The 15003-nt window shown below is 40.7% G+C and overlaps 1 protein-coding gene across 2 annotated transcripts; it reads left to right on the plus strand.

The window, feature by feature from the left end:
* Positions 1-3702: 3702 nt before the first annotated feature.
* On the plus strand, positions 3703-14874 carry hus1 (HUS1 checkpoint clamp component). 2 transcript variants are annotated; one of them, XM_071536639.1, is made up of 8 exons: positions 3703-3838; positions 5027-5154; positions 5965-6141; positions 7542-7649; positions 8368-8442; positions 10544-10643; positions 11317-11457; positions 13218-14874. In XM_071536639.1, exons 1-8 carry the CDS (start codon positions 3787-3789, stop codon positions 13298-13300), a joined length of 864 nt encoding a protein of 287 aa, XP_071392740.1. In that variant the 5' UTR covers positions 3703-3786; the 3' UTR covers positions 13301-14874. The 2 variants fall into 2 exon arrangements, with proteins under 2 accessions (XP_071392740.1, XP_071392741.1); XM_071536640.1 differs by having other exon boundaries at positions 11332-11457.
* The last annotated feature ends 129 nt before the right edge of the window (positions 14875-15003 follow it).

Raw genomic sequence — 15003 nt, forward strand, 5'->3', positions numbered from 1 at the left:
TATTATAACCTTTTTATCTATACTATGCTGTATGTTATTATGCTGCCAATGCTAAGTTCCCCTTGCAGATTAATGAAATACCTGCCTGTATGTGTAGACCTCTTTAATCTAAATGTATCTACAATTTATATCAATTTCCTGTATGAAGGTCATGTGTTAAGCTCTGTCCTCGCTGCTGTTTTGAGCTATCCAAATGTCAAACCAACTTTTACCATTTCAGGGTTAGGCATTCCCATAGTTACAGCAACAAGTTTTTAAAGTCAGCATAGATTAACTCACTCCAATCAACAGTGGTGGAATGTAACTAAGTGCATTTACTCAAGTACTGTACTTAAGTACAATTTAGAAGTACTTGTACTTTACTTGAGTATTTCCATTTCATGCTACTTTGTACTTCTACTCCACTACATTTCAGAGGGAAATATTGTACTTTTTACTCCACTACATTTATTTGACAGCTTTAGTTACTAGTTACTTTGCAGATTTAAATTATTAATACAAATTATAAATCAACTTATAAAATAAGATAATTTTATAGGTTAAGCTACCCAGCAGTATATAAAGTAATTAAAATTGGCTCCACCTTTACCAGCTGCAACATTAAAGTGATGAACACATTAATGCATCAATAATTATAGTCCAATAACATGATATATATGATTCTGAAATGGTCCATTCTGCATAATGACTACTTTTACTTTTGCTACTTTAAGTACATTTTGATGCTAATACTTTTGTACTTTGACTTCAGTAAGATTTTGAATGCAGGACTTTTACTTGTAGCAAAGTATTTTTACACTGTGGTATTTCTACTTTTACTTAAGTCAAAGATCTGAATACTTCTTCCACCACTGCCACCACTTTTATTTTCAAGACGTCATGAAGAACATTATTCTCATCCTGAGGCATAGTATATTTGAAAACAAAATCATGAAAACTTAAACCTTGACGATTCTTCCCGACTTATTGTTTTCAACACTGTCCAGTGCAGTTGCTGCATTTGACACTTTCATGCAAAGCTCTCAAACAAAGTGTAATTTCAGCCACTGTCCCTCTTGGTCATGGGATGGCTTTAAAAAAAAAAAAATATGTGAGGATTTGAATATGGATGTTCTCAGTAAGAGCTGCAACTGCAACAAATAAATAATTACCTTCATCACTCTTCATCACTTTTGTTTTGCTCTCTTTGTCCACAATTGCTCCATGTGTAATGTGTGTTCACTCTGTAAAAAGGGCCCAGAAATTATAAGCATTAGCCCTATGATAAACTACTACGACATCATAGCCGCAGAGTATTGCGGGAGTTTTTCTAGTGGGAAGACGCACAAGCCCCGTGGACCCAGACATGCGCACTCCGAATTGCACTCCGTCTAATTCATCCTGTGTGGACTTCATTTGTGTTCATGTGCGTCCACGATAACGTTAAGTGCTGAATAATTATCCCCTTTCATAGTTTGGTTGGTGAAGTGTGCCTTTGTAAGACAGTTTTATATTTACGTGCTGGGCCTATGTATGTCGCGGTTCCGTTTCTGCTCTTGTTAACCCATGCGGTCTGGAAAGATTGTAGCATGCTGAGTGCATAACAGATTTCTCCCGCAATCTTTCTTGTACTGTATAATTGTGGAAATGATTGTTATTAGTGTCTGTATATTGCTTAGTATTCCCCGTTGTTAGTGTGCTTAGTTTGTGAGATTCATTGTTTAATTGACGATGGGGCAATTTAGAGCTGTCTTGTAAGGTAATTTATGGTAGATTGATTCCGCCAATAGAGGGCGCTCGTTACCAATGTAACAGGACTGTAGGCAATGGGATTTTGATTTACCTCACTCTGTAGAATAATCAGTGGTGCTATCTCACTGCCTTAATTGCTGCCTATTGTGTTTAAATATTATTGGTGTTTCTGTTTGATGATGGCAGCCTCTGTAAATGCATAAGCCTTCAATATTAAGTTAAATTGAGTAATTTACTTAATTTGTTTAGGTATAATTTTAGCTTGGGTGAATCATAGTATGTGAAGCCTACTTATTGTAAATATATGCTCTCAACTCTGTGATTTCATTTTCTGTTTACAGAACCACAAGGTTCACAAATCTAACTAAGTTCTCCATTGTGGATAAGTGCCCTTTGCTTTGCTGTGCCTCCAACTAAGTTAATAAAGTGCAGTGAACGAATACTGGGGTCCTGTCACATGGACCAGAGCGAATGTCCATCCTAAGAATCAGTTATTACAGTCCAACAACCTTCCTAAGTTTCACACTCTGTTTTGTGTGATGAATGTTCATAAACAAGTGACACATATCTCAATGAAACATGTCTTATAAATAAAGGGATTGAATATTACTCTATACACCGATGAAAGTGTATAGAACTGCCCTTTCTAATGATACAGCACAAGTGTCCTGTATTGGCTTTTGTAACGTCTCCACAATATGCCCAATATCTGTATTGTCATATTTTTTTTTATTTCAGGCGCAATTGATTTCATTTCATTTATTTATTTATCATGCAAAACAAGCCAAAGCACCATAACATACAAATAAGTGTTGGGCATGTGCAGTGTTAATTATGAGTCTAGACTTCTTTTACAAGGTATGGAGCCCCTAAGGGGACATGGGCCAAAAAAAAAAAAGTTTTTGGTGCGCACGGAAAACTATCTGGTGCGCACCAGACAGTTAGAGAAAGTTCTCTCCCCCTCTGCATATGGGCACAGAGGAACTAGTTTCTCTCTTTAACTCCACCTGCTCTACCATTCCCAACTCTATTGCTCCTCCCAAAAACAAAAAAAATCTAAACCAAAATCCATGCCATGGCTCAACGACCACACCCGATCCCTAAGGACAGAGTGCCGAAAAGCACAACGAAAATGGAAGGCTAACAAATTAAAAGTCCTCCATGACAGTGGTTCTTAACGTGGGGTCCGAGGACCACCAGGGGTCCTTGAGGGAGTTCCAGGGGGTCCCCAGCAAATTGATGAATTGTTAAACTTCATCATTATTTCATTTACAATAAGTTAACACAAGTAGAGGATGTAGAAGAATAATTATTTTGGTCATAGTTTCACTGATATCTCTCTATCTACAAAACAGACAGGCCTAGTCATGGGATTCTGGCAAAAATCGTATCTAACAATACAAATATTCGCAGAGAGACAAAATCTCATCAAATGGGGGTCCGTGGCTCTAATGTGGACTAAATTTGAGGTCTTTGATATGAAAAAGGTTGGGAATAACTGCTCTATGACATTATGAGAGTACATATGTCAGAATATCAGGTAGCGGTTAAGGAAGCCAGAGTCTTTCATCTCTAACCTTATCCCCTATTCAATATCATCAATTCTGTTATCAGTCTCCCACCATGTTGACATTCCAAAACAGCCCAATGGATTGAAGCTAATGTGTTTGCAAATTGCTCATTGTTTATCTTGTCGCCCACTAGTCATTAAAGTCAGATTAAACAGCCTGGATGTGTGTGCAGGCAGTGTGTGATCAGAACATTCTTTCCCGGAGAGGAACCGATGGATTTGGCTGTGGATGAGCTGAACGATTTCACGTATTTCCGTGGAATATATGGAAACATGAAATAAAATAAAATTTAACTCTTGCAGATCACAAAACAATTTTAACCCGGAACATACAGACACCACGCACAGAACTATGTTGACGCTACCTGTTGTTTCCGTCGGACGTTTCATACGGACGGACCAGATTAAGTGCGCTTGAAAAATAACCGGCTAGTAACCAAGAAGAAGTGTTGACTTCGTAATCAAATTTACTCTCACAACTCAGAATGAAATTTCGAGCAAAGATTATAGATATCGGATGCCTTAATCATTTCACTCGTAAGTGACTTTAACGTTTATTTATTGGCAAAACAGTCAAATTAGCCAGTTGATGTACGCTAACTTGTTAGCTTGATTGAAGTTAGCCATCGATCGTTCATTCCTGTGCTGTAGGGAGAATGTTCAGCCAAACTTCATTCAAAGATATGGTTCTTTATTCTGTCTTCATCGGCAGACTTACATACCTGGTAGAAAATAACTATTTACGAATCGTTAGTGTCCATTCTTTAAATCGGCATACATCCAGTTACTTCAAGCATAACTTATTTTAATAAAAATCGTCAAAATACACCGAGGTCGGCGGTAGATTGCAGTGTGAACTATAAAGCTTGGATTTTTTAGTTTTTGTGAATTAATTTGTTTTATTTAAAGACTAAATACTCATTCAGCTTCCTGCACTTCAGTGTCATAATCCCTCTGTTAACAGTTAACAGTTAGGAGATATGGCCCTTTGTAAACTGTCTGCGTCATGGTCTGAAGTTTACTTATCACTTGTAAAACAACAGAACATGTCAAAAATATATAGTTTACCTAGGGAAATTAAGTATAAGTGAGTAAATAAGTCCTAAGTAAGTAAATACCAAGTCCTTTACAAGGGGTTTTCATGGCACAACCAATGATAGCTGTATCATTGTTGTTGTTTAGTGAAACATGAAATTATACACAACACACAAATCTACCTATATTTGCATCTTTTGTTGTGAGCCTTGTCTGGTCATAAAATGGTACATAATGTCAGTCATTAGTCATATTAGCTTGAAAGTAAATAAAAGCCAATGTTCAGAAGCGGTGCAACTGGGAAACTCTGAGGATGTGGTGGAGCTCAGGGGGAGATGCAGTAAAAGTTGAGATTTTATTCAAATGAAGTGCTGTTTGGTGAGTCATTTGTATGGTGTATTTTCCCATGGCTCCTTGCGATTGGTAAAATGTCCTCAGTTATGTGCTACCACATGTACTTTTGCCGATAAGCATGACTACATTAAAGTGCCAGATTTTTTAAAGGAGTTTGGTGTGACTTTCTCTCCGTACTACAAAGAATGGCTTGTAGCTGGACTAGACTGAACTAGTGTCTGTTAATCCAACACACACACTGTTTATATGATGCTGAAACTGCTGTCTGTTTAATGAAGCGTATTTTTTTACAGACTTATCTAATATTGTCTCATTATTGTGTCACTTCCTGTCCAGGTGTCGTGACGACCATCTCGAAGCTGACGAAGACGTGCGTCCTGCGGCTCACTGCAGACAACCTGTTCTTCGTCCTGTCTGGTAAAGTGGCCAACGGAGGAGTCAGCATGTGGTGTGAGCTGTCACAGGTACAAGGTCCACTTCAACACCTGATTTTGCCAATTTGGAAATGTGGTTTGCAGCAAAGCATGAAAAACAATACATAGTCACAGTAAACAATGTATAGAAGGAAACAGAAAAACGGTTGAAAATGTCTGGAGTTCTCCTTTAAACCTAAATCTAATTTAGCCTGTTGTTGCCGAAACCATGAAGAAATAACATTTTTAGCTCATGGAAGCGCTCTGACTATAGGGCTGCAACTAACGATTATTTTCATTATCAATTAATGTATCGACTATTTTTTTCAATTAATCATTTAGTCTATAAAATGTAAAAAAGTAAAGTTCCCAGAGCCCAAAGTGATTCTTCAGATTTCTTCCTCAGTCTGATCAGCAGCCAAAAAACAGAAAGTATTGATTTAATAACGAGATGAAACAGAGAAAAGCAGCAAATCTTAGTGTTTGTGAATCTTTAACCAGCAAATGTTTGGTACATTTACTTGATAAATGACTAAAACATTTAATCGGTTATCAAAATTATAATCGACTAATTTTCTGTCCATCGATTAATCGTCTAATCGTTTCAGCTCTAGTTCTGACATAGTTATGGAAAGTCGGGACCTCAGGACCATGGTGGGAATCCTGTTCTACTTAATACTCTAAAGCCACCCATTTGCTTTATTCTCTCTTCTATTCATATTCTATTTTTCCTACTATTTGCTGCGGCAGCCACCCAGTTTTCTCACAGGGATCCTAAGAGTTTCATCTCGTCTTACAGTTATGTTTTTCCTGTTATTGAACCTGTTGATGATGTCGCTCTGTCTCCCTCCCCGTTTCCAGGCCAACTTCTTCGATGAGTACCAGATGGAGGGCGTGTCACCCGAGGCCAATGAGATTTGTCTGGAGGTGACGCCGGAGAACCTGTCCAGAGCGCTGAAGACCGTCCAGAACGCCAAGGCTGTCAAAGTCAAACTGACCAAGAAGCACTGTGCCTGCCTCACTGTCGCTGCTGAGCTGGTGAGTCTGACAGCAGCCTCACATTCATTTCAGTAGGTGACAGAAAATAGTGGTAATCCGCATCCATATATATATATATTTTTTTTTTATTTAGTCTCCATCTCTGGTGTTCATTATCACATGAGATATCTCAGACAAAGCTGATTGTATTTTCTCTTTTTATTGGGTTTTCCTGTGTCAGTGTCAGGACAGTTAAAGAAATCCTTCATACTCACAGCTCTGCTGTTAGAAGAAAAAGACAAAAGAAAACAAAGAATGACATTTCACAAAAAGAGGAAAAGAAGCTACATGGACGTAAAAATAAAAAAATTGAAAATTCCTCTCTCTCCTCTTCCTCCTCCATCTCTCCTCTCTTCCATCTATCCTCTCCTCCATCTCTCCTCTTCCTCTCCATCTCTCCTCTTCCTCCTCCATCTCTCCTCTTCCTCCTCCATCTCCTCCCCTCCATCTATCCTCTCCTCTTCCTCCTCTATCTCTCCTCTCCTCCATCTATCCTCTCCTCTTCCTCCTCCATCTCTCCTCTCCTCCATCTATCCTTTCCTCTTCCTCCTCCATCTCTCCTCTCCCTCCTCATCTCTCCTCCTCCATCTCTCCTCTCCCTCCTCATCTCTCCTCTCCTCCATCTCTCCTCTCCCTCCTCATCTCTCCTCTCCTCCATCTCTCCTCTTCCTCCTCCATCTCTCCTCTCCTCCATCTCTCCTCTCCCTCCTCATCTCTCCTCTCCTCCATCGCTTCTCTCCCTCCATCTCTCCTCTCATCCATCTCTCCTCTCCTCCATCGATCCTCTCCCTCCTCCATCTCTCTTCTCATCCATCTCTCCTCTTCCTCTCCATCTCTCCTCTTCCTCCTCCATCTCTCCTCTCCCTCCTCCATCTCTCCTCTTCCTCCTCCATCTCTCCTCTTCGTCTCTCCTGTTCCTGTCTCTCTTTCCTCCTCCATCCCTCCTCTTCCCCCATCTCTCCTCTTCTCCCACCCCTCCTCTTTCTCCTCCGTCTCTTCTCTTCCTCCTCCATCTCTCCTCTCCTCCATCTATCCTCTCCTCTTCCTCCTCCATCTCTCCTCTTCCTCTCCATCTCTCCTCTCCCTCCTCATCTATCCTCTCCTCTATCTCGCCTCTTCCTCTCCATCTCTCCTCTTCCTCTCAGTCTCTCCTCTTCCTCCTCCATCTCTCCTCTTCCTCTCCATCTCTCCTCTTCCTCCTCCATCTCTCCTCTCCTCCATCTCTCCTCTTCCTCCTCCATCTCTCATCTTCCTCCAACCTTCCTCTTCCTACTCCATCTCTCCTCTCCCTCCTCATCTCTCCTCTCCTCCATCTCTCCTCTTCCTCTCCATCTCTCCTCTTCCTCCTCCATCTCTCCTCTCCTCATCTCTCCTCTTCCTCCTCCATCTCTCCTCTTCAGCCCACCCTGTCCAGTGTCAGTCGGGTCGTGACTCATGACCTCCCGGTGGACGTCATCCCCAGAAGACTGTGGCACGAGTTCAAAGAGCCGAGCATGCCGGACTTCCAGGTGAGCCATGTGTGCTCCGCCTCCACACACTGAGCAGGAGAGAGGAGACTGACAGTTCTTATCATTTTCAGGGTTTAAGGAGTGAATCATTCCTGTTGTTGACGTATTTTTAGTAGAGCTGGTCGATATGGTTGAAGTCAATATCACGATAATCAGTAGGATTATTTTCGATATCGATATACAGTACTGTGCAATAGTCTTAGGCACCCTAGATTTTTTATATAAATTTCTTCAAGTCTTAGATGTTTATTTGTTTTTTGACTGCCGTTTTTTTTTTTAAAGTTTTTGATATTCAGAAACTTTTAATTTGATTAGTTTTGAAAGCATCTTCGCTTTATGGATATCTTTGACATATGCCTAAGACTTTTGCACAGTACTGTATATATCACGATATGGCTCACGTATGAAAAATCACTTGTTAAATAATCAAATTAATGTTCATCCCATTGAACTGAATAGTAATGTTGTGACTGTGTGTCACAATTTCCCGAAATCACCATATCGTCACCATATGATTCACAATAAACGATAATATTGAATCATGGACCAGCTTTTCTTCCAAATCTAGTTGTTTGGATTATTTTTATGGCAGATCTGCTTCGTTAGATACTGTGTTGGAAGAGAGAGAAAGAAGAGAGAGAAAGAAGAGAGAGAAAGAAGAGAGAGAAAGCAGAAGCGACTGTAGGAGTCAGTGTGACTCTTGGTCTTTCCCCTGCAGGTCAGCATCTATCTGCCTCCTCTGAAGACCATGAAGAACGTTGTGGACAGGATGAAGAACCTGTCCAACTTCCTGGTACGATCACTTCCTCCAGACGGTTACATTCTGCTGTTAGAGCAAGTCTTAAATTATCTACATTTAAATACTAACAAAGAATTAAATATCTTCAATAAAGTAATAACAGGTCTTCATATTTCCACCAAGTTATGCAGGGTTTTTAAAAAAATTATTTGATGAAAATATTTTGAGGCAGCTGTGAAATTATTAGGGTTGTACCGAATGTAATTTTTTTTACATTCAAAGCTTCTATTGAGGTTTTTGAATGAAGCTTCGAATGTCTGCCGTCATATTTTATGACGGCATCATAAAAAACAAGAAAAAATCCTCAAACAAAATCCTCAATTTGAATAGTGAATAGTGAAGTGATTCATTGGATTAAATATGAGTTAGTCTTTTTTTAAATCAACTTTCTTTAATGAATATAACTCGTCAGTTTTGTCAACATAAATACATGTAGGCTAATCCAATAAGGGCATAAAATAATGATGAAATAATAATCACACCCTTAGGCTTATAGCAACATTATGCTACGACAGAAATGGCAATAAACAATGAAAATGACTTTTGCAAGGTGACTTAAACCAAATATGTTAAAACAAAAGATATATTCACAATTTTTCAAGTCTGTCTTAATAGTCAGGTACCCATATGTAGATTTACGGCATACGCACCCAACAAAACAAAGAGAATATGTGGAAACATCAGGAAAAGTGGAATTTCAGCCAGAAGATATATTAGTGTAGCCTAATCTTTATCTGCAACTGTGCAGAAATACGGTATGCATCATTGGTTTAAACAGAATGAATAGACGTGCAAAAAAGAAATTTGAATGTTGATTTAAAATTCGAATGTCAACGTTATGAATGAAGCTTCGAAGCTTTGAACTATTCGGTACAGCCCTAGAAATTATATAATACAGATTGTTTTTTTTTTCGTTTAAACTTTTTATTGAGGAATATACAGTAGAGTAAACAAATTATATTCATGGTATCTGAGACTTTTTCCAATTTTGACAATAGTTTACAATTTTCACAGCAATTATCCCAAGCATAGAAGGAAAAAAAAAATAGAGGAAAACCCCAATGTTCCCCTCATTTCTGTATCCACAGATTCTTCTTAACATTCACTGATATTTAGTGGAGGCAGAGATGTGAAGTAAAGAAAAGAAAAGAAGAGTTACGTAGTTTCACAAAAACATATGAATGGGTGTCAGTTTTATTTTATTAATGTATTACATTACTTCCTATCTCCAGTTGGTTACATCATGCATGTCCACTCTTATATTAAAGCAGGACAGGGTTAATGCAACATGGGAAACGTGCTTTATTTTCGTCACATGTTCTTTAATAAGTACAGTTAGACTTCCTGCTCACTTATAGATTCAGAGCTTTCATTGGTTATGTTCAGTTGGAAATAGACAGTTTTTTTGCAGCTTTTGTTTCTTAATTTTTCATTGTCAAATTGGTCTAAAATCCAAATCCAGGTAGCATTTAAAAGGTTGTAAAAAAGTCTTAAATTTGGCTTTCTGTTAGTGAGCTAATTTAAAGTCCCACAGTGTAAAGCAGGACTCCCCTCTCCTCTGTGGTGATAAAGGAGTTGGATGGTCTATCTAAACATGGTGAAAGTAGCAAAACTAAATCCACACAATCCATATTAGTGCAGCGAGCCTCTAAACGAGCCGTTTGGACTTCTGTAACTTTGTGGCGTCACAAAGGTTCGCTCATTATCATTTCTGTAAGAAATAATAGACTAACAAAGTGTTTTTTTCAAAGCGGTTGAGCGGTTGTCGTTGTTTATTACCGGAGAGTTTTCCCTACCTGTAGCCGCCGGGCCGCGGCGTCTCACGTTTCACTCTGGAAACGGTTAGCCAGTCGGAACAGAGGGGTCGTTAATATTAATGAGCCTTAAAGACACGGAGACAGAAACGGCCTGTTCTTGGTAAGGCTCAGAGAGATGCTGGAAAATGAACGTGGAGAAATGGATTGAGAGTGTTTTTGGTTCATGACACCACACACACAGCTTTGAATGGACAGAAAGACACAAAATACAGCTCTGGAAAGGTTTGGTTTGTTAGAAGTGGTGTGTGTGTGTGTGTGTGTGTGTGTGTGTGTGTCAGGTGATGGAGGCCAACCTGAGCGGAGAGATGAACCTGAAGATAGAGACGGACCTGGTCTCTGTCACCACTCACTTCAAAGACCTGGGCAACCCTCCCTGGGGTAAAACAGCTGCTTCACCTTTATTCATCCTTTTCCATCCGGCTTCACTGTCACACCATTTTGCGATGGCCGCTTTTCTTTTCCCCCATTACTTCACTACTTCTTCCCTTCTTTCTCATCTCTCCTTCCTTCCTGCTTTCTCTTTTTCACCCTTCCTCCCTCCTACCTTTCCATCCATCTCCTCTTTCCTCTCTTCGTCGTTCCTCCCTTCCTCCCCTTTCTTTTGTACTTTCCCCTTTCCCTCCCCCTTCAATTTCCCTCTCCTCCTTCCTCCCTTCATCCTCCACTGATCTCTCCTACTCCCCCATCCATCCCTATCTCCCTCTCTCCTTCCTCCTCCACCCTCGATAATTTTTTCCTTTCTTCCGTCTTTCCTCCCTCCTACCCTCCTTTCTCTCCTCACTTCTCCCTTTCTCCTACTCCTTTTCCACTTTCCATCCCTCCTTCCTCTCTCCTTTGTTACTCAGTTTCATTTCTCTCTCTCCTCCTTCACTCATCTCTCCCTCCTCCCTTCCTTGATTCATTCCTCCTTCCTTTATCCCACCCACGTTCCTCCCATCTGTCTTCCTCTTTCTTTCTTCCTCCATTCCTCCTCAGTCCATCCTTCCTCCCCACCTATCTAACCTCTCTTCCTCCTCCTTTTTCTCCCCCTCACCCTCTTTCCTTTCTCCAGGTGATGATGATGGAGGATCTCAGGATGGGGGCGGGTCTCAGAGCAGAGACCCAGACTCCATGGCTCAGGCCCGGGTCGACATCAGGAAGCTGCAGCAGTTCCTCATGGGACAGCAGGTCAACCCCAGCAAGGCCATGTGCAGTAAGTCAACACACACACACACACACACACACAACCCATACAGCATTATTGACTGACAGATGTGTGTGTTGGTTTGTTGTGAACGTCAACATGGCGGCGAGGCAGAAGAACAGGAAGCTTTGCTCATAACGGAGCTGCTTGATAGAAAACAGAAGAAACAGACTCTACTGTATAAATTAGGGCTGCAACTGATTATTTTCATTGTCGATTAATCTGTTGATTATTTTCTTGATTAATCAATTAGTTGTTTGGTCTATAAAATGTCAGAAAATGGTGAAAAATGTGGATCAGTGTTTCCCAAAGCCCAAGATGACGTCCTCAAATGTCTTGTTTTGTCCACAACCCAAAGATATTCAGTTTACTGTCATAGAGGAGGAAAGAAACCAGAAAATATTCACATTTAAGAAGCTGGAATCAGAGAATTTTGACTTATTTTTCTTAAAAATTACTCAAACCAATTAATCGATTATCAAAATAGTTGGTGATTAATTTAATAGTTGACAACTAATCGATTAATCGTTGCAGCTCTAGTATAAATTAAATCAGAAACTGATCTGAAACCTCCAGTCATCCCAACGCTCCACCAGGCGAACTCTGTTTTCTCTTTGTTTCGGTCGGACTGTCTTCTCTGTGTTCGCCACTAGTTTCTCCTAGGGCCGCCCCCCTAAGAGTCGACCAAACCGTCAGTCTGTGAGAAGAGTCTTAGTCAACCAAGTTTTCATTGGTCAGTTAGTCGCAGGGAAAAAAACCCCAAAAAATCCCTCAAACTCCATTCGGGAGCTGTGCCTTGCTGTTAAAAAGTTATTAGACCAGGGATGCCAACTTTGGGTACCTGGCTGGAGTGAGATTTTGATGCCAAACTACAAAGCAAGGAATCTCTGTCTGTCTGTCTGTCTGTCTGTATGTGTGTTTGTGTGTGTGTGTGTGTCCCTCACATATCTCGAGAACCGTTCGTCCGATCTACTTCACACTTGGCGGGTGTGTTGCTGGGGACCCAAGGACGTGCGGTGTCGGATTTGGTGCAATTTGGACACGTGACACGTTCAATATTAATAAACTTTGAATAAACAAGCGAACAGCGCTCTGTGCAGCAGCGGAGCTCAAAGCAAGAGACTGATGCCTGCGCCTATTGTGAGTTTTTTTTTTTTTGGTGAACCAGAGTGTTTTTCACCGGTGTTTCTGACCGCGTGTAGCCGCGACTTGGGTGTGTTTTTTCAAAAAATATATAAAAGTTTGAGTTTCTGTAGGTGGCGCTCCTCTCTCTGTCTGTTCAGCCATGGTGGCTATCGCTGCTCAGTTAGCATGAGCAGACCCAGTTCTTCTTCTTCTGTTTATTCCAAACAAACCGGAAACTTAAAACACATCACTTCCTGTGCAGTATTTTAGAACAGACAATGGAAAAGGTTTCATCAACTGGATATAGGTTGGATCAATATCAATCAGTGATAGAGAGCAGCAAAACAGAAATTTCTTTTTATCTGAAAATGTCACATATTATTACTTTAATCAGGTGGTCGTAAATGGGATATGATAGGGACACAAAGTAAATAAATTGCATTAATGAAGTATCCAAATAACTGAGATTTTGGTTAACTGGATATGATGTGTATTATACATGCAGCAACTCAAAAACCAAATATTTTGTCATTTTGTAAAAGACTTAAAGTTCCTACTATCCTTTAAAGAATACCATAAATTATCAATCATTTTATAAGAACAGGTGTCAAATATTTCAAATGATCTTCCCCTCTTCCCTCCAGATATCGTCCACAACAGGATCATCCACCTGATCCTGCTCCATGAGGACGTGTCCCTGCAGTACTTCATCCCGGCTGTGGCGTAGACGCTCCTCCGTCCACAGCAGAGGAGTCTGTTTCTTCAAACTGTCGGCTCGGGGCACACAGCGGGCCGGGGAACGCTTTCTGGTGTTTCCCACGTGGCGAGAGGATGTTTTCTGTAACCTGGGACCCGGGCTGAGAATAAACTCACTGGGAGTCTGGGAGCCGGTCAGTAGTTTTACTGGACCTGATGTCAGGTTGGTTCCAGTCCTCATGGTAAACCCCAGGAAGACTTTCCACACTGACTTGTATCTGTGTTGTCAGTAAACACTGTTTATACAGTATATATTTACGTATATATAAATGCACACCTGCTAAAGTTAGCCCTATGGCTCTATGCTGCATCTACTTACTATGCGTAGTATAAACATCTCCAGTGATGTAGATCAAAAGATTTTCATCTTGCTGTGAAATTCCTAGTAAATCCTAAGTGAAACCTAGGAGAACTGTGAGAGTTATACTTTCAGGTGATGCAGCTTGCCCTCTGGCGGCCATATTGGAGGTCCACTGCTCTTTGGCAGGAGTGGCTGTGAGCAACTGATTGTGCTTCTAAATGTACAACTTGGTCATCTTAACAGAATTAAATAGACATGGTTCATTTCTATGCTGTTTTTGACTGGGAACTGATCATTTCATCATTGATACATCTCATTTGGTGTTTAGATAATGTCAGCTTGTTAGCTAGCTATCTGGTCAGCTAACCATCACTGTCTTGCTAACACATCTGATTAGCAGCTAGTGGTAGCATGTTAACGCTAACATAGTACACAAAAATGACAGGAAAACCAATGGGTTCGGCCTCTGACAGTAGCTAAATTAATTCTTTCTTTGTTCCCTTTTTCTACAATAATCTGCACCACTCTTCAAAATGTACTGCTTGTAATAACTTCCAGTCCCAGTGAAGAGACATTTAAATGGTTGTCATACATTTTTTAAAAATAGAGAAAACAAAACTTAAATGCCAGCCTTACAGCAAATCATCAAAGTTTATTTCCTGCACATTTAATAGCAAATAAGAGCAAACGCTTGTATCTATGAATCTGACAGGCCCAACATCATTTTAGAAAAAAAACAAAACAAAAGCAGTTAGCTTGGCTCTCTGTGGGTCTACAAGCGGAGACCACACTCTCAGCTGCTGTGGGCAGACTAGTGGTATCATGAGTCCTGGACCCAAACCTCAGCTGCAGATTAAAGTTTGAACAATGCTCCCCCCCCCCCCCCCAGTGGCAGCCATGCTCCCCGATCCTGCTCCGCTGGCTGTAAAATGTTGGGCACTGCAACGCTTTACGGCCCAAGCTTCTTAGTGCTAAGAAACTCTAGTAAACGCTATGAATCATCAGCGTATTTCCAACAGCCACAAAGCAGGATTGTGGAGCTGTAATGGACACCGCTGCAAACCAAAAAAAAGTCCATACTTCTGTCCAGTGACCCTGAGGCTCGTTACACTCGGGACCCTCGTGTGCCACCGGAACCAAAACCTTTCTACGGCCTGGCTCTGCAGTGCAACGACTCTAAATCAATGTTCCAGGCCTGGAGAATAAATCAATGACGTCCGCTAGTGGTAAAACAAATGAAATACAGTATATAAAACCCCCTGTTAAGCCCCCTTCTGTCACTCAGGAATAAATTAGCTTGGTAATTTCGCTCTCACGTCAGCATCCATCAGCCAGTATTTACACCAGTGCTTCAGCCAGTTAAACAGTGTTCT

The sequence above is a fragment of the Centroberyx affinis genome, unplaced genomic scaffold, assembly GCF_046629955.1.
Source record: "Centroberyx affinis isolate AG114_WGS23_722 - 3 ecotype Tasmania unplaced genomic scaffold, CSIRO-AGI_Caff_v1 ptg002922l_1, whole genome shotgun sequence".
NCBI classification, from domain to species: domain Eukaryota; kingdom Metazoa; phylum Chordata; class Actinopteri; order Beryciformes; family Berycidae; genus Centroberyx; species Centroberyx affinis.

What these genes read in the sequence shown, in the direction of transcription:
- hus1 (XM_071536639.1), top strand. Translation starts at nt 3,787, where the DNA reads ATGAAATTTCGAGCAAAGATTATAGATATCGGATGCCTTAATCATTTC. An exon ending in ATGCCTTAATCATTTCACTC is followed by an intron (nt 3,839 to 5,026) that starts GTAAGTGACTTT and finishes CTTCCTGTCCAG; the next exon opens with GTGTCGTGACGACCATCTCG. An exon ending in CGAGCATGCCGGACTTCCAG is followed by an intron (nt 7,650 to 8,367) that starts GTGAGCCATGTG and finishes TTTCCCCTGCAG; the next exon opens with GTCAGCATCTATCTGCCTCC.